We start from the raw sequence: 27,771 nt of genomic DNA, 5'->3' as shown, positions 1-27,771 counted from the left end.
AAAGAGTCGGACACGACTGAACGACTTCACTTTCACATGTAACTTTGTTCTGTATTTTCCAAGTCTTTTGCAAATGTGTTATCATATACTGTCATAATTTAAAAAAATAAAAAGATACAACAATAAAAGAAATAGTTCTATTGACAGTATTCTGTACGTTAAGAAAAGCAAACCATTAAGAGTATAAATAGGAGATAACAGATTGTAAGAATTGAACTTTGCCCAAAGAGACGTCTGGCCTTTGCCCTCAGCAGCTGGAAGGGCATCTCTAAGCCCTTGAAATGTACTGCCTGACAAAAGTACCTTTGTTTCAACTTGGGGCCTTAAGGCCACATGCTAATGATATGATTTATTGTAGGGTCTTCAGCTCAATCTCAGGAAGGGGTGGAGATAGGTCAATTACATGGACAGTAAACTCCATCTGTATCCACATGACAGAATTCCAGTAAAAATCCTGGACGCCAAGGCTCATGCAAGCCTCCTCGGTTGGCAATATTCCCTTCATGCTGTCACACATCATTGCTAGGAGTTAATTACATTAAGAATTTCACTGAGAAAAGACAACTGGAAATCCCACATTTAGAACTCTCCTAGACTCTGCCCCATGCCTTTTCCTTGGATGATTTTAATCTATACCCTTTCACTGTAATAAATGTTAGCTGTAAATATACAGCTTTCAGTGAGTTGTAACAAATTATTACATCTGAGGGTAGTCTTGGGAAATTCTGAACTTGGAACTGGTGCCAGAGTGAGTATGAATAAGATAAATTTTATTTAAAAGTGTGAATGGTTTGGGGGATATCACCCCAAATTCTACAGTTGATATCAGAAGTAAGAGAGGATCTGTGAATTGTCCTCTAACTTCATAGTTAACATCAAAAGTGGGATTCACTAGAATGACACTGACTCATTGAAACTTGTGGTAGGGAAGGAGCAGGAAAAGATGACAAGGGTTATGAACCTTTGATTCTTGGATGACTATCTACTCAATGACAGTATGGAACTGCAGCTGTGGTTATTATAGGTAAAAGTTACCAAAAGAACTCAGAAACTAAATCCGACTCTCTAGGAGTTGACTCACTGGATAAACAAGGAAATGCAAACTAATAAGAAACAAGGTAATTAAACAATTTCTTGGATATTGTCATCTGTACTAGCTAAAATGAAGAGTGTGTTGGGACAGATCCTGACACTGGGCAAAGCTTAGACTTCAGCCAGGCTGAGCTACAGCCACTAGCCTAAGGGCCATTCCAAATGGAAAAATTACACTGGGAAAACAGGCAGCACCTCTACGACTTCCAACAAAAATGTAGTCCAGGTTGAGGAAAGACAAAATCAAGAAACTAACGAAACCAGATTGTACAATGCTAAGGAATTATTTCATTTTGTGGATTGACATTGTATGCTTCCTGAAAATATCTTTATGAAAATACTGTGAGAGTGACAACGCTTAGAGGCAATATTGTTGATTTTAAATGCTGCAGAACAGAAGAGCAATGTTTGAGCTGATGTGGGATCCACCACTCACTGCTGAACAACCACAGATGGTTATCCAAAACCTCAATACACAGCAGGTCATTCCTGAGCGGACAGCTAGCTGAGTGGACTGGATAAAAGCCCCTGTAAAGGTTTTTTATATCCTCAGACAGGTGACTGTCCTTCTCCTATAAATACCAACTAGAACTTCTCAGAAGAACTGACTGACATGCTTCTTATTCAAGCCCTGAGAAATTAGCATTATGAAGATCAGGATATTCGTCTACTGAGTATGCCTCTTACTAAGGTCAAGGTAAATAAATACAGTTAGTGAAAGTGAAGTGAAGTCGCTCAGTCGTGTCCGACTCTTAGCGACCCCATGGACTGTAGCCCACTAGGCTCCTCCATCCATGGGATTTTCCAGGCAAGAGTACTGGAGTGGGGTGCGATTGCTTTCTCCGCCCACACAAGCACTGCTGCTACTGCTGCTACTGCTGCTAAGTTGCTTCAGTCGTATCCGACTCTGTTCGACCCCATAGACGGCAGCCCACCAGGCTCCCCCGTCCCTGGGATTCTCAAGGCAAGAACACTGGAGTGGGTTGCCATTTCCTTCTCCAATGCATGAAAGTGAAAAGTGAAAGTGAAGTCACTCAGTCGTGTCTGACTCTTAGCAACCCCATCTGCAGCCTACCAGGCTCCTCCGCCCGTGGGATTTTCCAGGCAAGAGTACTGGAGTGGGGCACCATTGCCTTCTCCGAAATAATACACTTAAGAGGGACCCTTATACATGGGTACACCCATGTAATTTTTCTGCTGCAAAGCCTAGCAATAATCTGAGATGCCTTATCAGATTTATTGTCTCAGCTTTATGGGCCTTACAGATGCTGAGAAAACTGGGGTGATTCACAAGAACATAGAAAAAGACAAACAAAGAGAGTCAAGGGATTTATCCCAAAAGGATGAAAAATTTTAGATGGCTGTTTAAAAATGGGGAGAGGAGAAGATATGAATAAAGCAAACAATGATGGGGTTGAAACAAAGGTCTTAATGCAGCACTCTAGGGGGTTGGGAGGACCAATGGGAGCTACTGCTGGTCCTCAATGGTAAAAGGCATTAAACAACTCTGTTATATTTACCCTAGTATGAAGAAATGGTAAAAGCTGGAGGGTAAAGATGACAATGAGAACCTGACCTTGTACTCCCTGGAGCAACTATTCCATGGATTAATCAAATTGAGAACTGAAGGAGAGGCCAGGGTCTTCTGGCTCAAAGTCCAGCTGGAAAACACAAGGTAATATGCATTTGTGTGGGTAAAATAGCCTGGGGTTGGATAAAAGACATTTCTGGGACTCCCTGACATGGGAGCCTAATGTGCTATGATTCTAAAACCTGCTGAAGTCATAATGGGGATTAAGGTTAAATTGGGAAGAGAGGGATGGTTGACAGCATTAAAGTCAAAATCTGGGTAAAAGCCGGAACATACTGATATGAACAAACTATGTGAAATAGTTTTATCTCTCCTTTATATGATTACTAGAATGGGTATTACTGATATTGTCTAAACACAAGACATACATGTTCACTTTAAGGCAAGTCTTGATTAGACATGCTAAATGGGAACAAAACTGTCTTAAGTCCACAGAAGTTGTCGACTTGAGACAGTACAGGATACCTAATGAATAAAAAGAATTTATGACTTTAATGACAAGTGAGAAGCTGCTATGCTCTCATTTGTACCAATGAACTCTTTATACAATAACCATGTGTACCCTGTGAAAAAAGTAAATGGTTCATCCAGTTAACAGTAGACTATTCAAAGCCTGAACTCAATAATGCCACCACAGCATCAGCAGTCCTTGATATGGTTTGAACAATAAAAAATATATATACAGCAGACTTATTAAGTGGCATTCAGGGACTGAACATGAAAAAAAAATTTTCCCTCTAACTCTGAAGAAAAGCCAAATGCAGCTTTTCATGTGGAAAGACCCTAATTTGTGTTTACTATACTAACCACAGGGTTATTTCAGTTCACCAGCTTACTGGTATAATTTGTTTAGAAGAGATTTAGATATAATGCAGGTCCTGAGTATAATATCATGTTGATCTCACGGTACTATCAGAAACTAAAGATAAAGGTAAGACTGACCTAAACGCAACAGGGACACACATGAACAAAAGAGACTGTTACCAAGCACAGCAAAGCTCCAGGGACCTGCCCTAACTGGGAAAGTTCTTAGGAATAACCTAGGCAGGAGCCAGCTTTATCACTCCAGAGGTGAGAAAATAAACAAACAGCTTCTGCCACCTACATCCGTACAACTAAACAAGTAGTGCCAATATTTGGTTGGTGTATTTGATTTTTAAAGAACATATACTCCTCATCTGGGAATCTTACCAATACAACCACCCAAAAGAAAATCATATTTGAATGAGGGCCTGAACTATGTCTGAACAGCAAAAAGCAGTCTTTCTCTTGATGCTTATGGACCCTGTGATCCACAACTAGACATGATTTTGGAAGTGTTAGCAACATATACGCAGACTGAAACTTACGGTAAAGACCTCTGAGGGCCACTCAGCAGAGATCCAGGATTTTGGACCAGAAAGTTTCTGGATGCCATGGTAAAACATATGCTATTTAAGAGAGAAGTACTAGTTTGCCACTGAGCACTGAGGTTGACACTGTGACTGAAGGGCACAACATAACCATGAAACCTGAAATACCCCTTATGTCTTGGGTGACAGGAGAAAACGAATAAGGAAGGCAGAGTCCAGAAGTGTTCCACAAAAACAGAGATGGTTTGTGCAGGAACATGCAACCAAGAGGATGCAAAGAAATAGTTATCGTATTTATGAGCAGGTGAAAGTGAAAGTGTCAGTCACTGAGTTGTGTCCAGCTCTTTTGAGACCCCATGGAACTGTCACCTGCCAGGCTCCTCTGTCCATGGGATTCTCCAGGCAGTAATACTGGAGTGGATTGCCATTTCTTTCTCCAGGGGAGCTTCCTGACCCAGGGATCGCACCAGGGTCTCCTGCATTGTAGGCAGATTATTTATTGTCTGAGTCACTATACTCTCTTTCCCTCTTAAACATGACTTTGGAACTACCAAAGGAACTGCTGAATGCTATGATCACATAGGTGGTACTCTAAAAACAGCCATTAGCTAACAAAGAGCTGCATGGTTTATGGATGGTGGTTCCAAAGTGTATGGAAAGCAATCTGTTTAGAAGGGTACCACTTTAACTGAAGACTGTAATAATGAATCATATCAATGAGCTGGCCTGCATGCTGTTATCCCCTATATATGGTTTTTTTACTGAATCCTGAAGTTGGCATGACAAGAGAGGTAGTCTTGAGGACTGTTTCCTAACTTCGTGCAGATGATAAGGAAACAGTCTGGTAAGACTCGCTAATGAATGCTATATCCTGAACACTTCTGTGCGGTATCACGGAAGGGTGTTTTTAAGTGAGGCACAACATGTCAGCCAAACGGTACTGGCAGCAGTGTAGACAGAGCGAATTTGATGAGGTAAGCCTCAAAGCAAGGACACTGGCTGAAAATGTGTTGCGACAGGAGCTGAGGCTTTAAAGTCCAATGCCACTGGTTCTGCCACAGTTTACCCAGGAAATCCGAACTGTGAAAGAACTAAAGAGAAGGTAGGAACATTCAAGAGGTAAGTAGGACTTGGATACAAGTAGTAAAGGAAAGTGGTGACGGAAAAGGAAGGATGAATTATGGTTAAACTTTGAGGTGTGGATGAAGCTATTCTTTCACAGGAAAAACAATGCTGTGTTCCTATTATTTTTGCTTTACACCATCAATTTAAAAAGCCACAAGAAGTCTAAAAGCTCAAAAACCTGACAGCAGCTATGAGAAAGTAATTTAAAGTCTTACTGAGATTTATCACAAGACAAGGATAAGATCTGGACCCAAAGTGAAGGCATCTACAAAATTAGTCACCTCCAATAAAACAATAGCCAATTTGTAGGTAAGATGAAACATTTTGTAACAAAGGATATGTAACAAAGTTTAAAGTAGTATTTCTAAAGGTGTCTTGAAAAAGAAAACAGAACATTACCTTTATAAGATCAAGTTTGAAAGATTCGACATACTGTATTTTATGTTCTGAATATCACATGGGAGAAAATGACCAAATGAGCTGAAACAGATCTGGAGGCGAACTATGTTCAAGTCCTAGCACTACCACTTATGGGGACATGCTGTATACATTATTAAAGCTTTCTGTGAGTAGACTTGCTCACTTTGAAACAGCTGAGATATCAGTACCAACACTTAATGGGCGGTTGGTATGAGTTAAACAAACATGTGGCATTCAGAAAAGTGCCCAGCACAAACTATGGATGCAATACTTGTTAGTGAATAGGATTCATGTAGCCTCTCTTTAAAGAAAACTTTAAAAATTCCAATGGCTCTAACAAATTAAAAGCTCTAAAACATCCTAGAGTTAACCATTTAAGTGTGGTTAACTGAACTTAACAACTAACTAGAAATTTCAGTACTTTCCAGAACAGTTCTGATGTGACAGGCTGGTGATAAGTGAACATTATTGCATTCTGAGGGTAAAAGAGGGTTGAAATACAAAGCTATATTTTAATGAATTAGTAACTATGCTATTTAGATGTTTATAAATCCCCAGTTTTTCTATAAACTAAATCTGACATGAAATCAGTATATTTCCATGCTTTGATGCTAAAATGGCTATCAGTGATACGCATGAAAATATTACCTTTTAACATGACAGCCCAAAGCCCATAACCCTGTGATAAATACCACAGAACACTTGGGAAAAAAAAGTGAGTTTGAACCGAGGGATTGTATATGAAGAAATAATATAACTCTATTACTGCAACCCAAATCCATGTACTAACTAATACATTTTCAACAAATGTCCATAAGACAATTAGATCTCCCCACATTGCAGGCAGACGCTTTAACCTCTGAGCGACCGCTGTTATTATAGATATGAATATAGAAACCATTAAATATTTTACCAAGAAATGTATCTTGCTCTAAGACATAAAACATACAAAAAATATCTGTTTTAGGAAAAATAATTTCATAGGCACTTTTAATAATATTTTTTGATAAACAATAACGACTTCTGTACCTATGTTCTTTGTGTTCCAATAGCTGACAGTCTCTACATGTCAGTCTATCACACGTTTCACAGAAAAGCTTCAACTGTTCTTGTTTGTGAACAGGGCAGAAAACAGGGCGCTGACCAGATGCTCCAACAGACTCTGCAGTAAAATAAAACATACATTGTAAAACTAAACAAAGTCTTCATCTAACTTTATAAATTCTTACCGATATTGGTATCAAAAGCTTGTAAAGTTAAGTACAAATGCTACAGGGGCAAAAGACAGAGATCAACAGTAATCATTAAAACAGCTTCTCTCTTACCTGAGACATCTTCTTTCTTCCTGATCAAGTGATCTTTCGTGAATTTTACTCTTTGATGTGCTTCAATGCACGTCTTACACAGCCATTCTCCACACTCAACACAAAAGCCAACTGCACTTGCATTGTCTTCACAACTAGTACATACCTAGAGGAGGAAAGAAATGCTAACCTACATTAAATTTACAAGATATAGATCCACAAAATAAAGAAGTAAAACCCTTCTACCTTACTCTCAAATACACCAATTCACTGTACCTAGAATAAAATCATCCTGCTATCCATTTCTCTTCAACAAAATCCTTCCCTTCCAGATCAAACATTCAGGTGGGAAAAATCTAAGTCTCAGAACACAAAATTGACACAAGCTTTGAATTTTTAAGTGATAACTTTTAATCTCTTTTAGCCAGGTCTGAGGGTGTAGAATAAAGATACTCTTCACTTTCAAATTGAAAGATGAAACTAGGGCATAACTACCCAAAATTATGTAACAATTTAAGCATGTACATTCTGATATGAAGAAAGTAATATAAACAAAAATTGAGAAGCATACCTGTTCTGATTTCTCATCAGAACTGCTAGGAGTTTCAGATGTATCTTTCACAAAATAATTATCCACGAGATCTATCTGTCTGCATTCTTGGCGGCATACTGGGCACCGAATTACACCAACTACAACACAAAACAACATTAAGAAATATTTTCAGGAAAAAATAAGGAAATTATACACAATGCCTATACGGGAACTAATCATTCATAAGTCATAGATAAGAAGAAAGAAGTAAGCGTTAAGAGCTGAGTAAAATGTTATTTCACTGAGTTATTTCATAGGAGGAAAATAACATCCATTTGGGAAGATAAAATAAGCATTAATATGCAAATAAAAAAACTTAAAGCTGCTTCTTCATTAAAATATGTGGTTGGTAATAAGGGCACCCAAAGATAACCAGATCCTAACCATTGGAAAACTGTATACCTCTATACGGCAAAGGAGATTTTCCAAGTGTGATAAAATTAAAGCTCCTGCGATGGTAACACTGTCCTGGATTATCTGATAGGCCCTAAAATGTCATCAGTTCAGTTCAATCATTCAGTCATGTCAGACTCTTTGCAACCCTTTGGACCACAGCAGGACAGGCCTCCCTGTCCATCACCAACTCCTGGCGTTTACCCAGCTCATGTCCATTGAGTCGGTGATGTCATCCAACCATCTCAACCTCCGTTGCCCCTTCTCCTCCTGCCTTCAGTCTTTCCCAGCATCATGGTCTTCTCCAGTGAGTCAGCTCTTTGCATCAGGTGGCCAAAGTATTGGAGTTTCAGCTTCAACATCAGTCCTTCCAATGAAGATACAGGATTGATCTCCTTTAAGATGGACTGTACAGTAATGCTGAAGAAGCTGAAGCTGAATGGTTCTATGAAGACCTACAAGACCTTTTGGAACTAACACCCAAAAAAGATGTCCTTCTCATTATAGGGGAATGGAATGCAAAAGTAGGAAGTCAAGAAATACTTGAAGTAACAGGTAAATTTGGCCTTGGAATGCGGAATGAAGCAGGGCAAAAGCTAACAGAGTTTTGCCAAGAGAACACACTGGTCATAGCAAACACCCTCTTCCAACAACACAAGACAAGACTCTACACATGGACATCACTAAATGGTCAACACCGAAATCAGATTGATTATATTCTTTGGAGCCAAAGATGACGAAGCTCTACAGTCAGCAAAAACAAGACGGGGAGCTGACTGTGGCTCAGATCATGAACTCCTTATTGCCAAATTCAGACTTAAATTGAACAAAGTAGGGAAAACCACTAGACCATTAAGGTATGACCTAAATCAAATCCTTTATGATTATACAGTGGAAGTGAGAAATAGATTTAAGGGACTAGATCTGATAGACAGAGTACCTGATGAACTATGGAATGAGGTTCCTGACATTGTACAGGGAGACAGGGATCAAGACCATCCCCATGGAAAAGAAATGCAAAAAAGCAAGATGGCTCTCTGGGGAGGCCTTACAAATAGCTGTGAAAAGAAAAGAAGTGAAAAACAAAAAGAAGAAAAGGAAAGATATAAGCATCTGAATGCAGAGTTCCAAAGACTAGCAAGGAGAGGTAAGAAAGCCTTCCTCAGTGATCAATGCAAAGAAATAGAGGAAAAGAACAGAATGGGAAAGACTAGAGATGTCTTCAAGAAAATTGGAGATAACAAGGGAATATTTCATGCAAAGATGGACTCAATAAAGAACAGAAATGGTATGGACCTAACAGAAGTAGAAGATATTAAGAAGAGGTGGCAAAAATACACAGAAGAACTATACAAAAAAGACCTTCATGACCAAGACAATCACAATGGTGTGATCACTCACCAGAAGCCATACATCCTGGAATGAGAAGTCAAGTGGGCCTTACAAAGTATCACTATGAACAAAGCATACTGGAGGTGATGGAATTCCAGTTGAGCTGTTTCAAATCTGAAAAGAAGATGACACTGTGAAAGTGCTGCACTCAATATGCCAGCAAATTTGGAAAATTCAGCAGTGGCCACAGGACTGGAAAAGGTCAGTTTTCATTCCAATCCCAAAGAAAGGCAATGCCAAAGAATGCTCAAACTACCGCACAATTGCACTCATCTCACATGCTAGTAAAGTAATGCTCAAAATTCTCCAAACCAGGCTTTAGCAGTACGTGAACCATGAACTTCCTGATGTTCAAGCTGGTTATAGAAAAACCACAGGAGCCAGAGATCAATTGCCAACATCCGCTGGATCATCGAAAAATGAAGAGGGTTCCAGAAAAACATCTATTTCTGCTGTATTGACTATGCCAAAGCCTTTGACTGTGTGGATCACAATAAACTGTAGAAAATTCTGAAAGAGATGGGAATCCCAGGCCACCTGACCTGCCTCTTGAGAAACCTATATGCAGGTCAGGAAGAACAGTTAGAACTGGACATGGAACAACAGACTGGTTCCAAACAGGATAAGGAGTATGTCAAGGCTATATACTGTCACCCTGCTTATAACTTCTATGCAGAGTACATCATGAGAAACGCTGGACTGGAAGAAACACAAGCTGGAATCAAGATTGCTGGGAGAAATATCAATAACCTCAGATATGCAGATGACACCACCCTTATGGCAGAAAGTGAAGAGGAGCTAAAAAGCCTCTTGATGAAAGTGAAAGAGGAAAGTGAAAAAGTTGGCTTAAAGCTCAACATTCAGAAAATGAAGATCATGGCATCTGGTCCCATCACTTCATGCCAGATAGATGGGGAAACAGTGATAACAGTGTCAGACTTTATTTTGGGGGGCTCCAAAATCACTGCAGATGGTGACTGCAGCCATGAAATTAAAAGACTCTTACTCCTTGGAAGGAAAGTTATGACCAACCTAGATAGCATATTGAAAAACAGAGATATTACTTTGCCAACAAAGATCTGACTAGTCAAGGCTATGGTTTTTCCAGTGGCCATGTATGGATGTGAGAGTTGGACTGTGAAGAAGGCTGAGCGCCGAAGAATTGATGCTTTTGAACTGTAGTGTTGGAGAAGACTCTTGAGAGTCCCTTGGACTGCAAGGAGATCCAACCAGTCCATCCTAAAGGAGATCAGTCCTGGGTGTTCACTGGAAGGACTAAAGCTGAAACTCCAATACTTTGGCCACCTCATGCGAAGAGTTGACTCATTGGAAAAGACCCTGATACTGGGAGGGACTGGGGGCAGAAGAAGGGGATGTCAGAGGATGAGATGGCCGGATGTCATCACTGACTAGATGGACATGAGTTTAGGTGAACTCCGGGAGTTGGTGATGTACAGGGAGGCCTGGAGTGCTGTAATTCATGGGGTTGAAAAGAGTTGGACACGAATGAGTGATTGAACCGAACTGAACTCAAGATGGACTGCTTGGCTCTCCTTGCAGTCTCAGAGACTCTCAAGAGTCTTCTCCAACACCACATTTCAAAAGCATCATTTCTTTGACAATCAGCTTTCTTTATAGTCCAACTCTCAGATCCATACAGGACGGCTGGAAAAACCATAGCCTTGACTAGACAGAATTCTGCTGGCAAAGTAATGTCTGTCCTTTTTAATATGCTTATCTAGGTTAGTCATAACTTTCCCTCCAAGGAGTAACCGTCCTTTAATTTCATGGCTGCAGTCACCATCTCCAGTGATTCCCGAGCTCCAAAATATAAAGTCAAATTTTCCACAGTTTATTGTGATCCACACAGTCAAAGGCTTTGGCATAGTCAATACAGCAGAAATAGATGTTTTTCTGGAACTCTCGTCCTTTTTCGATGATACAGTGGATGTTGGCAATTTGATCTCTGGTTCCTCTGTGTTTTCTAAAACCAGCTTGAACATCTGGAAGTTCAGAGTTCATGTATTTTTGAAGCCTGTTTGAAGAAATTTGAGCAATACTTTGTGGGCATTGAGATGAGTGCAATTGTGTGGTGGTTTGAGCATTCTTTGGCGTTGCCTTTCTTTGGGATTGGAATGAAAACTGACCTTTTCCAGTCCTGTGGCCACTGCTGAGTGTTCCAAATTTGCTGGCATATGGACTGTAGCACTTTCACAGTATCTTTTAGGATTTGAGATAGCTCAACTGGAATTCCTTCACCTCCACTAGCTTTGTTCATAGTGATGCTTTCTAAGGCCCACTTGACTTCACATTCTAGGGTGTCTCCCTCTAGGTGAGTGATCACACCATCATGATTATCTGGGTCATGAAGATCTTTTTAATACTGTTCTTCTGTGTATTCTTGCCACCTCTTCTTAATATCTTCTGCTTCTGTTACATCCATACCGTATCTGTGCTTTATTGAGTCCATCTTTGCATGAAATGGTCCCTTGTTCTCCCTAATATTCTTGAAGAGATCTCTAGTCTTTTCCACTCTATTGTTTTCCTCTATTTCTTTGCATTGATCACTGAAAAAGGCTTTCTTATCTCTCCTTGCTATTCTTGGGAACTCTGCATTCAAACGGGTATAGCTTTCCTTTTCTCCTTTGCTTTTCGCTTTTTTTCTTTTCACAGTTATTTGTAAGAACTCCTCAGACAGCCATTTTGCTTTTTTGCATTTCTTTTTCTTGGGGATGGTCTTGATCCCTATCTCCCGTACAATGTCTCAAACCTCCGTCTACAGTTCATCAGGCTCTCTGTCAAATTTAATTCCTTGAATATATTTGTCACTTCCACTGTATAATCATAAGGGATTTGATTTAGGTCATACCTCAATGGTGTAGTGGTTTTCCCTACTTTCTTCAATTTCAGTCTGAATTTGGCAATAAGGAGCTCATGATCTGAGCCACAGTCAGCTCCTGGTCTTGTTTTTGCTGACTGTATAGAGCTTCTTCATCTTTGGCTGCAAAGAATATAATCAATCTGATTCTGGTGTTGGCCATCTGGTGATGTCCATATGTAGAGTCTTGTGTTGTTGGAAGAGGGTGTTTGCTATGATCAATGCATTCTCTTGGCAAAACTCTTATTAACCTTTGCCCTGCTTCATTCTGTACCCCAAGGCCAAATCTGCCTGTTACTTCAGGTGTTTCTTGACTTTCTACTTTTGCATTACAGTCCTCTATAATGGAAAGGACATCTTTCTTGGCTGTTAGTTCTAAAAGGTCTTATAATCACAGCTGGTCTAACAAGAGGCAGGCAGGGAAGATTAGACTACAAGAAGAGGAGAAGGCAGCTGATAATAAAAGCAGAGATTAATGTGCTTTGGAGATACAGACACAAGCCAAAAAATATAGGGGGGCTACTATAAGCTGAAAAAAGAAAATGGATTCTCTCCTCAGAGCCTCCAGAAGGATCAAGACATGCCAACACTTTGCCTCTGGTCCAGTAAAACTGACTGCAAACTTTAGCCTTTAAGAACAGTTAAGAGAATAAAAAGTATGTTGTTCTAAACACAAGTTTATGGCAATTCTGTTATAGCAGAAATAGAAATACACAATCTTCATCTTATAAATTCTGAGTTGATTAAGAGCAACCTGAATTCATCCTAATGTATAATGTGGGGAGAAAGATATTCTGAGACTTAACATGCCAGTGTTCTAGCATCTATCAGAAGAAACAAACCTGCCAAGGTAAAACGGAAGTTACAGTTAGTTACAGAAAACAGCAGCACAGTCAGCACAACAGAGTGACTACTATACGTCAGCCATAAAATTGAAAAACATAGACATAATCCTTACTTTCAAGAAAGGGCTGAAGACTAGTATTTTACAGTTTATACCATGTACAATAGTAGGAAGCACCATACAAAGACAAGGATATAAACAGTCCAAAGAGTGGTCCATATCAGAGGTATAGCTCAGTGGTACTGAGGGTTAGGTGGTAGGAAGAAGGAACCAGACACTCTACTAACCACTGTGCTTGTCCATGTTTGCATGTTTGTGTGAGGACTCAAATGTGTGTATGTAATCCACTGCCTATTCTTTGAAATTCCTAAGATTAAAATAAGGGAAGAAATCCTGTATGTTGCAACAATAACTTTTTTTTTAATTTTAGGAAATTAAAAAGTCTTTGAGCTCTCCATCTTGATTTATGCTTGAGTTATGTGCCACAGTTGCTTTGAAATCTTTGATTATCAGTAGTTTTCCTAATTTGTTTAAGAAATAATCCACTTTCATCTGCTTTTTAAGCTCAGTTCAGTTCATTCGCTCAGTCACGTCTGACTCTTTGTGACCCCATGAATCACAGCATGATTCACCCCATGAATCACCCCATGATTCACAGGCCTCCCTCTCCATCACCAACTCCCGGGGTTCACTCAAACTCATGTCCATCAAATCGGTGATGCCATCTAGCCATCTCATTCTCTGTCATCCCCTTCTCCTCCTGCCCCCAATCCCTCCCAGTATCAGGGTCTTTTCCAATGAGTCAACTCTTCACATGAGGTGGCCTAAGTACTGGAGTTTCAGCTTTAGCATCAGTCCTTCCAATGAACACCCAGGACTGATCTCCTTTAGGATGGACTGGTTGGATCTCCTTGCAGTCCAAGGGACTCTCAAGAGTCTTCTCCAACACCACAGTTCAAAAGCATCAATTCGTTGGCACTCAGCTTTCTTCACAGTCCAACTCTCACATCCATACATGACCACTGGAAAAACCACAGCCTTGACTAGACGGATCTTTGTTGGCAAAGTAATGTCTCTGCTTTTCAATATGCTATCTAGGTTGGTCATAACTTTCCTTCCAAGGAGTAAGAGTCTTTTAATTTCATGGCTGCAGTCACCATCTGCAGTGATTTTGGAGCCCCCCAAAATAAAGTCTGACACTGTTTCCACTGTTTGCCCATCTATCTGGCATGAAGTGATGGGACCAGATGCCATGATTTTAGTTAGGTTTAAGCCAACTTTTTCACTCTCCTCTTTCACTTTCATCAAGAGACTTTTTAGTTCCTCTTCACTTTCAAGACGGTTGCATGAATCCTTCTAGTCTTCTAATTCAAGAGCATCTCTTTGACCCAAGGGTGCATTCAGCTAAACCAGGCAAGTGCTTAACTGCATGGAAAGCACTTTGAAGACAAAAAAAGAAATGTTCTTTCTTTCTTTTTTTTGTAGCCTTCCTAATACCCTAGAGAAGGAAATGGCAATCTATTCTTGCCTGGAGAATCCCATGGATGGAGGAACCTGGTAGGCTACAGTCCACTGGGTCGCAAAGAGTCGGACGCGACTGAGCGACTTCACTTTCACTTTCTGCCATAAGGGTGGTATCATCTGCATATCTGAGGTTATTGATATTTCTCCTGGCAATCTTGATTCCAGCTTGTGCTTCTTCCAGCCCAGCATTTCTCATGATGCACTCTGCAGAGAAGTTAAATAAGCAGGGTGACAATATACAGCCTTGATGTACTCCTTTTCCTATTTGGAACCAGTCTGTTGTTCCATGTCCAGTTCTAACTGTTGCTTCCTGACCTGCATAAAGGTTCTTCAAGAGGCAGGTCAGGTGGTCTGGTATTCCCATCTCTTTCAGAATTTTCCACAGTTTATTGTGATCCACACAGTCAAAGGCTTTGGCATAGTCAGTAAAGCAGAAATAGATGTTTTTCTGGAACTCTCTTGCTTTTTTGATGATCCAGCTTATATTGGCAATTTGATCTCTGGTTCCCCTGCTTTTCTAAAACCAGCTTGAATATCTGGAAGTTCACGGGTCACATATTGCTGAAGCCTGGCTTGAAGAATTTTGAGCATTACTTTACTAGCATGTGGGATGAGTGCAATTGTGAGGTAGTTTGAGCATTCTTTGGCATTGCCTTTCTTTGGGATTGGAATGAAAACTGACTTTTTCCAGTCCTGTGGCCACTGCTGAGTTTTCCAAATTTGCTGGCATATTGAGTGCAGCACTTTCACAGCATCATCTTTCAGGATTTGAAATAGCTCAACTGGAATTTCATCCCCTCTACTAGCTTTGTTCGTAGTGATGCTTCCTAAGGCCCACTTGACTTCACATTCCAGGATGTCTGGCTCTAGGTCCGTGATCACACCATCGTGATTATCTTGGTCATGAAGGCCTTTTTTGTATAGTTCTTCTGTGTATTCTTGCCACCTCTTCTTAATATCTTAATAGCTTTTAAAGTTCCTGAATCTAAATTCATAAGACAGAGGTCTTTGATAGCACAGTTTTTTTTTTTGAGCATATATATATATATTTTTTTTTATATAATTTTAAAATCTTTAATTCTTACATGTGTTCCCAAACATGAACCCCCCTCCCACCTCCCTCCCCATAACATCTCTGTGGGTCATCCCCATGCACCAGCCCCAAGCATGCTGTATCCTGCGTCAGACATAGACTGGCGATTCAATTCTTACATGATAGTATACATGATAGAATGCCATTCTCCCAAATCATCCCACCCTCTCCCTCTCCCTCTGAGTCCAAAAGTCCGTTATACACTGCTGTGTCTTTTTTCCTGTCTTGCATACAGAGTCGTCATTGCCATCTTTCTAAATTCCATATATATGTGTTAGTATACTGTATTGGTGTTTTTCTTTCTGGCTTACTTCACTCTGTATAATCGGCTCCAGTTTCATCCATCTCATCAGAACTGACTCAAATGAATTCTTTTTAACGGCTGAGTAACACTCCATTGTGTATATGCACCACAGCTTTCTTATCCATTCATCTGCTGATGGACATCTAGGTTGTTTCCATGTCCTGGCTATTATAAACAGTGCTGCGATGAACATTGGGGTACATGTGTCTCTTTCAATTCTGGTTTCCTCGGTGTGTATGCCCAGCAGTGGGATTGCTGGGTCATAAGGTAGTTCTATTTGCAATTTTTTAAGGAATCTCCACACTGTTCTCCATAGTGGTTGTACTAGTTTGCATTCCCACCAACAGTGTAGGAGGGTTCCCTTTTCTCCACACCCTCTCCAGCATTTATTGCTTGCAGATTTTTGGATCGCAGCCATTCTGACTGGTGATAGCACAGTTTTTTAAATGCTGCAGGTTTGCAGCCATTACCACTTCAAATAAGTCTGAATTAGGAAAATATTTTCCCTTGTTAAATTAGTTCCTATTTCTGTAGAAATTTCATTTTTAAATCTGTGATAAATGCACTATCATAACGCAAGTATATAGTTGTTTTTTTTTTCTATCAACTACTCATTGTCATTCAACAGTAAAGACATTAAAGATACAGCAAGCTTATAAAGTACTATTTTCTAAAAGAAATAGGAGACATCTTCATCTTTATTATTGTACTTTTGGTTATGCAAACACTCTGATAACAAATGTTTATGTCCCCCATAAATCTGGTTAGAAATCAATTTTGATTTTAAGTTAAGCAGACTACAGGCAGACAGAGTACTACATACAAGTGGTCCCAAGTAAGACAGAAGCCTACAGTAAGAATGCTAGATCTTAAAAAAGAAACTAGGGGTGGGGAAGGAGGTGGGTGATGGGTTCAGGATGGGGGACACTTGTGCACCTGTGGCTGATTCATGTCAATGTATGCCAAAAACCATCACAATATTGTAAAGTAATTATCCTCCAATTAAATAATTTTTTAAAAAAGAAACTGGTTTATGAATTAAATGTTTTGTGCCTTGGTCAAACATTAACATGATGTCACAAATTCCCTGGCAGTCCAGTGGTTCAGAGTCCACGCTTCCACAGCAGGGCGCACAGGTTTGATCCCTGGTGGGAAAACTGAGATCACTCAAGTTGCCCCACGTGGTCAAAAACTTAAAAAACGAAAGTCCTGTCATTGAAAAATGATGTCTGTGTAGAATGACAAAAATAACCAGTGTTGAATCATGTTATATTTCCTGACATTCCGCATTATCCCAGGTTGCTGAACGTGTGCTTTCCAAGAAATCTGACTTATTATTGTATACATTTACTGCCCTATGTGACACTTTTGTCACTGTCAGAGATTCAGTAATTAAAATGGGAAACAGAAGCTTAGGTTATTTTCCTTCTCAAAACTATGTTCCTTGAAGCCACATTATTACGATGGCTTTCATGCCTGTATGCAAATTGCTAACAAGTCCATTATAAACCAACTGAATGTACAAATCTTAGTGCTGGTGCTGAAATCTCTTCAGAATAGTCACCATGATATCAAGGTTTGTTTCAACATTTGTAACCATCAAGTGTCAATCAAAATTGAAGATGAAACACTAATGAATGTTGAGTTCTCAGGTTTTAGGTATACTTCCTCTTTAGATTTTTTGGTTCTCTGTTTTTACCATACTGTTTCATTTAAATTTCCTACACACTAACTTCATATGTGTGACTAAAATAAAACTGCAGTATATATTTTAAAATGGGTTTAAGATTGGTATTTAATTTTTACAGTTTATAGCACGCACAACTTACAAAGACAAGGATATAAACAAAGAGCTGTACATACAAGAAGTATAGCTCAGTGGGAGAACATTTGACCGCAAGGAGTTATACATATACAAATTATAGAAGGTTACATAGTAATTGTAATGGAATGTTATGCTAAAAGGAATATCAGCACTGCAGTAATGTGAATGGGAAGAAAGTGCAATAAGCAGGGGACATGTGTATATATGTACAGCTGACTTATCTTGCTATAAAGGAGAAACTAACAACATTGTAAAGCAACCATGCTACAATAAAAGTTAAAAAAATAAATCAAAGTAGGAATATCAGTCTCTCAGCAAACATATATACTTTGCTACACAGAATTTTACAATTATATATATGAAACACAATATTGTGTTTATACTACAAGATGCATACAGAGATCCCCCTCAACGGAAATGCATAAAACAATACGTGAAAGCAAAGGAAGAAACAGTATGGTCAGGAGAAAGGGAAAAATGAATATAAATATTTTTATATCAAAGATGGCATGAGTTAAAAGTCATTCAAGAACCATACAGCATAACTACAAAGGAGAAAAGTATAAGTAAGGAGCAAAAATACACAGGCAATGAACTTCTTACAGTGAATAAGGTAAGTCTTCACTGAGAAGGTGACAGTTACACATGATCTTGAAGAATCAACTGCATTCACTAATGTGCAAGAAAGAGTATACTTGGTTGGTCTGAGTTCATTGAACCCTGCACATTTCTAAGGAAAGCCTTCAGTACCAGCCCTTGATGGGCATATGGGAGATGACTTCTGAATTCTTGGAATATTAACTATGCCTGATAAAAGTGCCTCCCCCTAAAAAAAAAAAAAAAAAAGTTTGTTTGCCTGAGGCCATCAGCATTCAGTTTGACCTCTGGATCTGACTGGAGGTCAAGTAGGTGGTATCAGTTCTGTGGAGGCTCTACACCTGTATGACTGATTCCCCAATAAAAACCACAGACACAGAGGCTCAGGTGAGCTTCCCTGGTTGGTAACACTCTTTCTGCATACTAACACATACTAACTGGGAGAATAAAGCATCTCCCTGTTTAACTCTACTGAAGGGAGACACTTGGAAGTGTGCGCCTGCTTCCTCCTGGATTTCACACCATGCACCATGAGTATAAGGGTTTTTCTTAACTCTAACTCCTTCTGACAAATCGCAAATCTGAGTGTGGTCTTGGGGACCCCATAAAAAACTAGGAAAGAAAGTAACAGCGTGCAAACCAAGAACAGCAGATGCAAAGTTCACAAACAGAAAAAGAACAGGAGCCTATAGAGAGAAAACTATCTGTATGTATTAGTGTATATATATATATATATAGTCACATATATAAAATATTGAGAAAGAAATGTGTGACATCTAAAGGAGTCTCTTTCAAAAGACATACTGTTCTGAGCAAGAAACACTAAATATTATACAAGTATCCATTATATCTGTGTAAAAGAATGATTTGATGCAAATCATACTAGCTTTTGATTTCTGAATTCAAAGCTCAGATTCTTAAAATTTCTACTTCTACCTAGCAAGCTGACATCACAGTTTATGACTTTTCATCTTTTCAAAAAATGTAGACAGCAAAACGATGCTGAATCCTGCAGAAGAATCATAGCCCACAGTACACAAGCGCAGGGGGATACATTCGACGAAGACTTTTGTCATAAAGATTTTCAGAGAAGCTTGAAATTCAGAATTTGAAGCATGAAAGAACTCCCAAAGAGACACAGGAAAGTTTAAGTTGGCAGACATCAACAAACCCCATTCCTATGCTGACTACTTATTCCTGTCAGACTACCCAGCAAAGTATCTTATCACCAAAACAGAAAGAGCTGAAGCTTCTTTAGGGATCTTTTTGGTATTCTATATATATAAATAAATTTTTAGATTATATAAACGTTTTTGTTGAAAATGAGATTCTTTTGAGTTTGTAAGTATGCCCCTGTAACTAGTGATCAAATGAGTGTGCTCCTGACTCTATCACTCAGTACCAGTTGCCATGTTGTCTTCAGTATTACACAAAACTGAAACCCAAACTTCAAAGCCAAAGCTAGTGACCAGTTATACACATAATGTTCCTAGAACTGATTTCATTACTTCAAAGCTCAAGCTCTGAGAGACTCATACGTACTCACTAATTTCCTTTAAATGTTAATTTACTAAAATGTATGATCACTGGGGTGGAGGATGGGAGGAGGTTAAAGGCTAAAATAGACAAGTCTACAAACCAGTTTATCTCCACAGTGTTGTTAAGTGGAATTTAGTTTCAGTAAACTGACTGATGGACTTCCATTCAAGGCGGATCATTAAGCAGATGCGAAAAGACCACATGACCCCCAACTCAAATACAGAAATAGCTAACATGCAACAAATTAAAGTGTGAACCCCAAAACACCTAATGAAGTCTACACCCAAGAAGGCAAAATTCTGAAGTCCCAGAAACAAAGCAGAGCGCTCAAAGCCTAAGGAGTGAGGCAGTGATATAAGTGAGCCACAGAGGTTATCATTACCACTGCTGAGAACAGGAAGTAAGATAAAGGTCAAAAGGTGAAACTGAACTGCCTCAATAAAGCCATGGGGCAATCTTTTAAGCACTCTACAAACAAAATCCCTCACCAGTCCTGGAGTCACCCCCAAGCAATCTCAACACTAAATAAGCTTGATGCACAGATATGTAAACAAAGTTTGTACTATTTGCACAGTACACAGACAGGCCAAGTCAAGAAACTAAGAAGCTTACCTAGTATACTAGTAGCTTCCGGGTTGGTGAACTGGTAGAGATTCAGGAAGAGTGACACTGGGCGAGCATGGACACTCCGTACCTCTTCCCACAAACCTTGCCCTATGCATAGCTTCTATCTGACTATTTCCGAGCTATGGCCATTTATAATAAACTGGGAGGTAATGCTGGATGACTTAAGGGAAGATCACGTAGTGATGCAACCTCTAGCCCTGAAGCTTCATGTCCTGGCACCAGTTTCTTCACAATGTCAGAAACACTGAATGGAAAATTAGAAGTAAATCTATTATGAACCAGAATGAACCCAGTCCATCACACTAGTCATCTTCTCCAAGGGTGAAGTCAACATTTCTCATCTGTCCTCTATCCTAAGCTCAAGTTCTTATTTAAAATCTCCTCTTTAATCAACTCATAACTCCAAGCAAAATGTTCACAAAGTTGAAGTCATTATTTTTGCCCAATAGCTACTTCTTTTCCTGGAATTCCTAGGTAAATTCACGTATTGATTCAACAACAACCAAAAGAAACTTTTCTGGACTCTTATAAACACAAAACCATCTCATTAGAACTCCTGCCACAGGCACAAGTGGAACTCCCACTGAAGATAAGCTCATAAATAAAACTACAATGCACATGAAGAAACCCAATACTGTTGGAATGAGTAGACAAACACAATAAACCAAGAAGTAAAAACCTAAAACCACAGAAAACAAAACAGTCTGATAGACTTCAGATATGTACAAAATGGTCACAGAGATAGAGGACAAATGGAATCCATGAAAATGGGTAGATATAAACAAGAAAATGAAACTGAATAAACTTAAAACACTAATTAATAAGTGGTAACTGTTAAGAAAACTATTAAGATAGAAGACAGATATGAAGAAATTATATAGAATTCAACACAGAGATAAGGAGAGACAGAATACAAAAGAGAAGAAGCAAGCTAAAGAATTCAATGAGCCTTTCTGGCAGTGAAAACCTCCCCACAAGAACAAGCCTCTCACAAAGGATCTCGTTCATCCCTCTCCATAAAAGAAGAGGAAACATAAGGAGTGCCTGGTGCGGAGCCCTAAATTCTCCAATTTGCATGGATGTGAAATGCCCAAGATGTTAGGAAATCACCACCGTCTTTGGCCATCCACAAAGTTTTGTGAGCTGGCTGCTCTGCTATCCTCTGTCAACCTACAAGAGGAAAAGCAAGACTTAGGAGAATGTTCCTTCGACAGAAGCAGCATTAGAAGCACCCTGAATCAAGACGACCAGGAACCTGTCCCAATAAACACATTCTGGACATCTGAAAAAAAAAAAAGGAAAACTCCAGCATATGTCAAAAAGAAGTTCATTAAGGAAATGAAGTAGAGATGCTAAAGAGATAAAGGCTGGAAATTTCAGACCTAAAGAAATGAGCCCTCAGACTGCAATCCAACTCTTAAGCAAGATAAAAATACCTCTGCACCTAAACATCAGCAAACATGAAGAAAAATTTTGGTTTTTTTGGCCACGTCATGTGGCTTGTGGGATCTCAGTTCTCCCACCAGGGATTAATCCCAGGCCACAGCAGTGAAAGCCCACAATCCTAACCACTAGGCCACTAGGAAACCCCTCAAAAAACTTACTAACTACTAGTAATAGAAGAAAATCAGACTTAGAGCTTAATCTCATCAGTTAAAAAAAAAAAAACTGCCTAACAATAACAGGAATAATTATCTTCAAAGCTGTTGGAGAAAATAAAAGTCAACTGGCAATCTACACCCTGATAAAGCTATTATTCTACAATAAGAGCAAATCAAATTACTAGACATAAAACAGTACTATTCATTGCTATAAGAATTAATAAAGCATTGGGCTGAACCATATAAAACTGGTTAGGACCTGCCAAGTATGTCAACTTTATACAGTTCAATCAGATATCTGAGAAGATGGAAAAATATTTAGAAGTGAGATGCAAAAAATACTTAGCAAAGGCATCAATAAAACACTGATATCTAAATATGCATGGGCTAAAAGTAATGAGAGAGATTAAAAAACATAAAACACTAAAATATAATTATCTGTTCTATTATAATTAAACTTTCAAAATTATTCTAATTAAAATATGAAGGAAAATTAAGATATGATTAAAATTTTGTCAATTAAAATAAGGTAAAATCTTTCCTTAATAAAATAAGCAAGGGCCTTGAAATTCCATCACACAAACCAGAGTCAAGTTTCAGAAATTCCAAGAAAGAACCTCTATTAGTTGGCATCTTTTTTTCAGTCTGATTCACATAAACTGGCTCATAAAACATTGGGGACATAGGGCCTCTGTCACCCCACATTCCTTGTCAGATGTTTCCCAGCCCAACTCTGCTCTACCTTGTACTTCTGCCCTCATCCCAGTAAGATTTTTAATGTGCCTACGTGAAAATACAGGCTGTGCTGGGGACAGAAAATAATCATATCAAGCTATGTCTACATTTGTATTTGTACAAGGTTTCACTGTAAGATCAGTTAGTATTTTGAAGGGTTAATAGGGTAGCAGAGATGTGCCTGCAAACGGGTCTCTCTGCTCGGGCTGAACGTCCTTGCAAACAAGGCGTTCTGCCAAAGAGTCTGGACACAGCCTTGAGTTTAATGGTCCCTTGCAAATGAGGGAGCATTCCCTTCTTGTGATAAGAAGGAAAAGAGGGCTTTGGACAGACTCTGCAGTAGACAGGGATTTCACTCCCCTTTGCTGTACGATAACATGTATGCACCTGCGCTGTACTGAAAAGGCTTATTCACGCAGTCTGGAATTCTGCCTAGGGGGCTTCTATAATAATAAACTGCAATTAGTTTTGCGCAGTTCTGTTCCTCCGGCCGGAGTGTGCATTTTCTGTCTCTTGTGTGTCTCCTGTTTTGTCTTTGTGTCATTTCGCTCGCAACATCTGGCGCCCAACATGGGGCACGAGTGAAACCGAAAGGGTGAGTAACCCCGGGGGGATTTTAAATCCATAGCAGGAGAACTTTCGGGAAAATCATGGGGAATTCCTCACCCTAGCAGGGGAACTTTCAGAAAATCATGGGGAATTCCTCATCATCATTACGGACACAATACATGGAGTTAGTCCAATGACTTCTCCACTCCATAGGCGTTAAAGCCTTGACTCATCGATTGAGTGAGCTCTTCCGCTTGGTGGAGCAATATTGTCATTGGTTTCAATATCAAACTAAGTTACAGTTAAACTTGAAGGAATGGAAAATAATTCAAAAGGAATTGAGAAAGCAACATCAGAAGGGTAATGTGATTCCTCTGAAGTTATGGACTTTGTGTAGTGTTATAACACAGGCTTTGACCTTGCTCTCTACTGATAATGAAACTAAATCTAATGCTTCAAGGAGGGGAGAAATAATTTATGAGGATGTGTCAGACATTGGTGGGGCTTCTGCATCGCCTGAAGGCAAGGATACAAATGAGCCTCCTCCTGTAAATGGTGAAACATCTGATAGTTCAGAATCAGATTCGGAGGCTTCTTCGGTTTCGTCAGAGGAGGACAAAGAGATTAAAGAAATGACCCATCTATTCCGGGAATGGTGGAAATCCCGTAAGGAGGAGAAAAAATCTCCACCCTCTGCTCCTCCTTGTGCTTCTCTTTTCCCCACTGGGGTTGATCGGCCCGATGTGGGCAGGGAACATCGTCGGTTCTCCTTTCCTTTGTCTGTGCTTCATGATGATGACTTGCCTGCTCCCCCTGGTGGGTTTATCGATCCTCCACAATTGTTTCCCATCCAGAGACAGCAAAATGACAATGTGATAAATGTTCAATACACTCCTTTGGAATATAAATTTTTTAAAGATCTTAAAGCTGCAGTTAGCGCAGTGCAGTCCTCAATCTCCCTTTGTTTTGGCTATGCTGGAAATCATTGGGAAAAGGCAAATTGATCATTCCCTTAGATTGGGAATCTATTTCCCAAGCTGCCTTGGAGGGTTCTCAATGGTTGCAACTTCGTAGCTGGTGAGAAGAAGCAGCTAGAAAGCAGGCTCGGATTAATGAGGGACAGAATCCCCCTGGTCCTCTCGAGGACAAGCTAATGGGAGAGGGCCCTTATCGGGCTTTAAGAGAACAGGCTCAGTACTCTGATCAGGACTTACAACAAGTCCGCCAGGTCTTTTTACGAGCATGGCGCCGTGTGGTGCCTACTGGCCACGCCCAGCCCTCCTTTGTTAAAACAATGCAAGGCCCCAATGAGCCATATACTGATTTTCTAGCAAGACTGAGGGTAGCTGTGGAACGGGCTGTACGGAGGGATGAGATTTCAGAGATATTACTACAAACTTTAGCATTTGAAAATGCAAATCCTGAATGCAAGCGTATACTGGGACCTTTAAAGGGACAGGGTGCATCTATAGCTGAATATATCAGAGCCTCCTCAGGAGGAGGAGGAGCTGAGCATCAGGCTAATGTCTTTGCTACAGCCTTGGGCAAAGCTATGAGACCACAAAAGGGAGGTAACTGCTTCCATTGTGGAAAACCTGGTCATATGAAAAGAGAGTGTCAGCAATTAAAAGCTGATCAAGGTGCAATTCCTAAAGACAGATCTCTTGCTGGGAAGAATAAGACCCCTCCTGGACTTTGCCGTAGGTGCAGTAAGGGGTTTCATTGGACTAATGAATGCAGATCTAAAACAGACAAAATGGGCAACCCGATACCGGGAAACTATCCTGCGGGCCTGAGTCCTTGGGGCCCAGGAACAATACCGGGGACTTCTCCTCCTTGCCCTCCTTCCATCCCATCTGCCCCAACCCTGTTCCCTCACAACAACCGTTAGGAGTCGATGCCCCGTTAAAAGGACCTCAGATGACGATTTCCGTCTTACGGTCTGCTACTTCAGGGAGTGCTGCTGCTCATTTGCCACTAGCTGATAATGTTCTTTTGTCACCAGGGGGAGGCATTTATAAATTAAAAACAAATGTATTTGGACCACTGCCTAAGGGCACTTTTGGCTTGATATTAGGATGTAGCAGCGCGGCTTTGAGAGGTTTAACCATAATTCCTGGGATAACAGACTCTGACTATGTTGGGGAAATTTTAATTATGGTCTCTACTTCTACCACGCTTTCATTGTTAGCTGGGGAACGTATTGCTCAAATACTTCTCCTAACTTATCACCCCTTTTTGGCTCTTCCTAATGAACGAACAGGAGGATTTGGAAGTACTGGGCGACATATATTTTGGGAAATGCTTATCAAAGATTCTTGCCCTGTTCTCTCCTTGATTATACAAGGAAACAACTTTGAGGGACTAGTAGACACAGGGGCGGATGTTTCAGTCATTTCTTCTCAACAATGGCCCCAAGATTGGGAAAAAGAAAAAAGCCCTTTAATGCTGACGGGATTGGGCTCCATTGCAGATGTCTGGAAGAGTACCCATCCCTTGCAATGTCAATTCCATAATGGAAGATCAGTGTTTGTTACCTTTTATATTGTAAATATACCTATTAATATATGGGGAAGAGATCTTCTCTCTCCTTTGGGGGCTTCTGTAACCATTCCATCAGAAAACTAGTAGCCACTGCTCAAATTCCTCGAGCACTTCCATTAAAATGGTTAACTAATACTCCAAAATGGGTTGAGCAGTGGCCATTACCACAAATGAAGCTCGAGGCGTTAGAACAATTAGTACAAGAACAACTCCAACTTGGTCATATAGAGCCCTCTACTTCCCCCTGGAATTCTCCTGTTTTTGTTATAAAAAAGAAATCTGGAAAATGGAGAATGTTAACCGATTTACGAGAAGTTAATAAATGTATTGAACCTATGGGAGCATTACAATTGGGACTCCCCTCTCCAGCTCTTATTCCTCAGAATTGGTCCTTAATGGTGCTAGATCTTAAAGACTGTTTCTTTACCATCCCCCTACAATTGCAAGATAGAGATAAATTTGCTTTCACAGTTCCTGTTCTTAATCATGCTCAGCCTGTTAAGCGTTATCAATGGACAGTCTTACCACAAGGAATGATAAATAGTCCTACCTTATGCCAAGAATTCGTAGCTCGCTCTTTACAATCCCTCCGTCAAGTATACCCCAATTATATACTATATCATTATATGAATGATCTCCTATTAGCAGCTCCTAGTATTGCTGAACGTGATGAATTCTTTTTAAAAGTACAGGAGGCTTTAAGACTATACAATTTGCAAATAGCCCCAGAAAAAATTCAAAAGGACTTTCCTATTTCATATTTAGGGACAATATTGGAACAACATAGAATAAGGCCCCAAAAGTTGCAAATCAGAAGAGACCACCTCAAAACCTTAAATGATTTTCAAAAGTTATTGGGAGATATCAATTGGCTACACCGGGTACTTGGGATTCCTACTTATCAATTACGACATTTGTTTTCTACTTTAGAAGGAGATACAGCTCTGGATAGCCCCCGGAACTTAACCCCATTGGCTTTACAGGAACTTCAATTTGTTGAGCAACGACTAAATGACGGCTTTTTGACTTACTTACATGTGTCTCAACCTATTTCGTTTATAATATTTCATACCCCTTATTCTCCATCTGGTGTAATTGCTCAAGAAAAAGGATTAATAGAATGGGTTTTCTTACCTAACAGTTTTTCCAAAAAATTGACTACATATATGGATAAATCAGCCTTCCTTATACAAAAAGGTCGCCATCATATTTTACAACTATCAGGATGTGAACCACACCAGACTGTTACTCAGTTAACAACTGCTCAAATATCTCGATGTTTACAATTTAATGGAAACTGGCAAATTTCTCTTGCCTCATATCCTGGTTCGTTTTCTAATCATTATCCATCATCTAAATTGATTGATTTTCTCTGGACTAATGCTATGATATCTCATTCCCCAATTTCAGATGTTCCAGTTAAGGGACCCACTATTTTTACAGATGCAAATAAAAATACTGCTAGACATTGGACCCTGGAAAGTTCCAAGGTTCTCCCCCACTCATTTTCTTCTGTACAGCCTGCTGAATTGTGGGCTATCTATTTAGTTTTGCAAGATTTTCCTCAACTTCCAATTAACATTGTTTCAGATTCTCGATATGCTGTTCTCTCTTGCCTCAGCTTCCCCATGTCTCCCTTCCACTGACCCTTAAAACAGCTATTGATAAATTGTTTTACCAAGTACAATTGCTCTTGCAGTGTTCAGAGTTAATTTTCTTTACTCACATCCGTGCACATTCTGCCCTTCCTGGACCGTTATCATTCGGAAATGCTACAATTGATGCCTTACTTTATCCTATAGAAGCAGCAAAACAAGAACATCTCTTAGAGCATACCAACTCCAAAGGGT

General features: G+C 39.7%; 1 protein-coding gene across 2 annotated transcripts in view; it reads right to left on the bottom strand.

Moving 5' to 3' along the window:
- Nucleotides 1-27,771, bottom strand: part of TRIM33 (tripartite motif containing 33) — a 141,883-nt gene that overhangs the window by 69,600 nt on the left and 44,512 nt on the right. For both annotated transcript variants that reach the window (XM_068964131.1, XM_068964132.1), the window contains exons 2-4: nucleotides 7,456-7,574; nucleotides 6,906-7,050; nucleotides 6,610-6,742 (exon numbers count right to left, since the gene is read on the bottom strand). In XM_068964131.1, coding sequence (XP_068820232.1) covers nucleotides 6,610-6,742; nucleotides 6,906-7,050; nucleotides 7,456-7,574 — 397 coding nt within the window. The remainder of the gene's footprint in view (nucleotides 1-6,609; nucleotides 6,743-6,905; nucleotides 7,051-7,455; nucleotides 7,575-27,771) is intronic.

The sequence above is a fragment of the Capricornis sumatraensis genome, chromosome 2 (assembly GCF_032405125.1).
Source record: "Capricornis sumatraensis isolate serow.1 chromosome 2, serow.2, whole genome shotgun sequence".
NCBI lineage: Eukaryota > Metazoa > Chordata > Mammalia > Artiodactyla > Bovidae > Capricornis > Capricornis sumatraensis.
The sequence above is the reverse complement of the archived record's forward strand: the minus strand, read 5'-3'. Positions and strand labels throughout refer to the sequence as shown.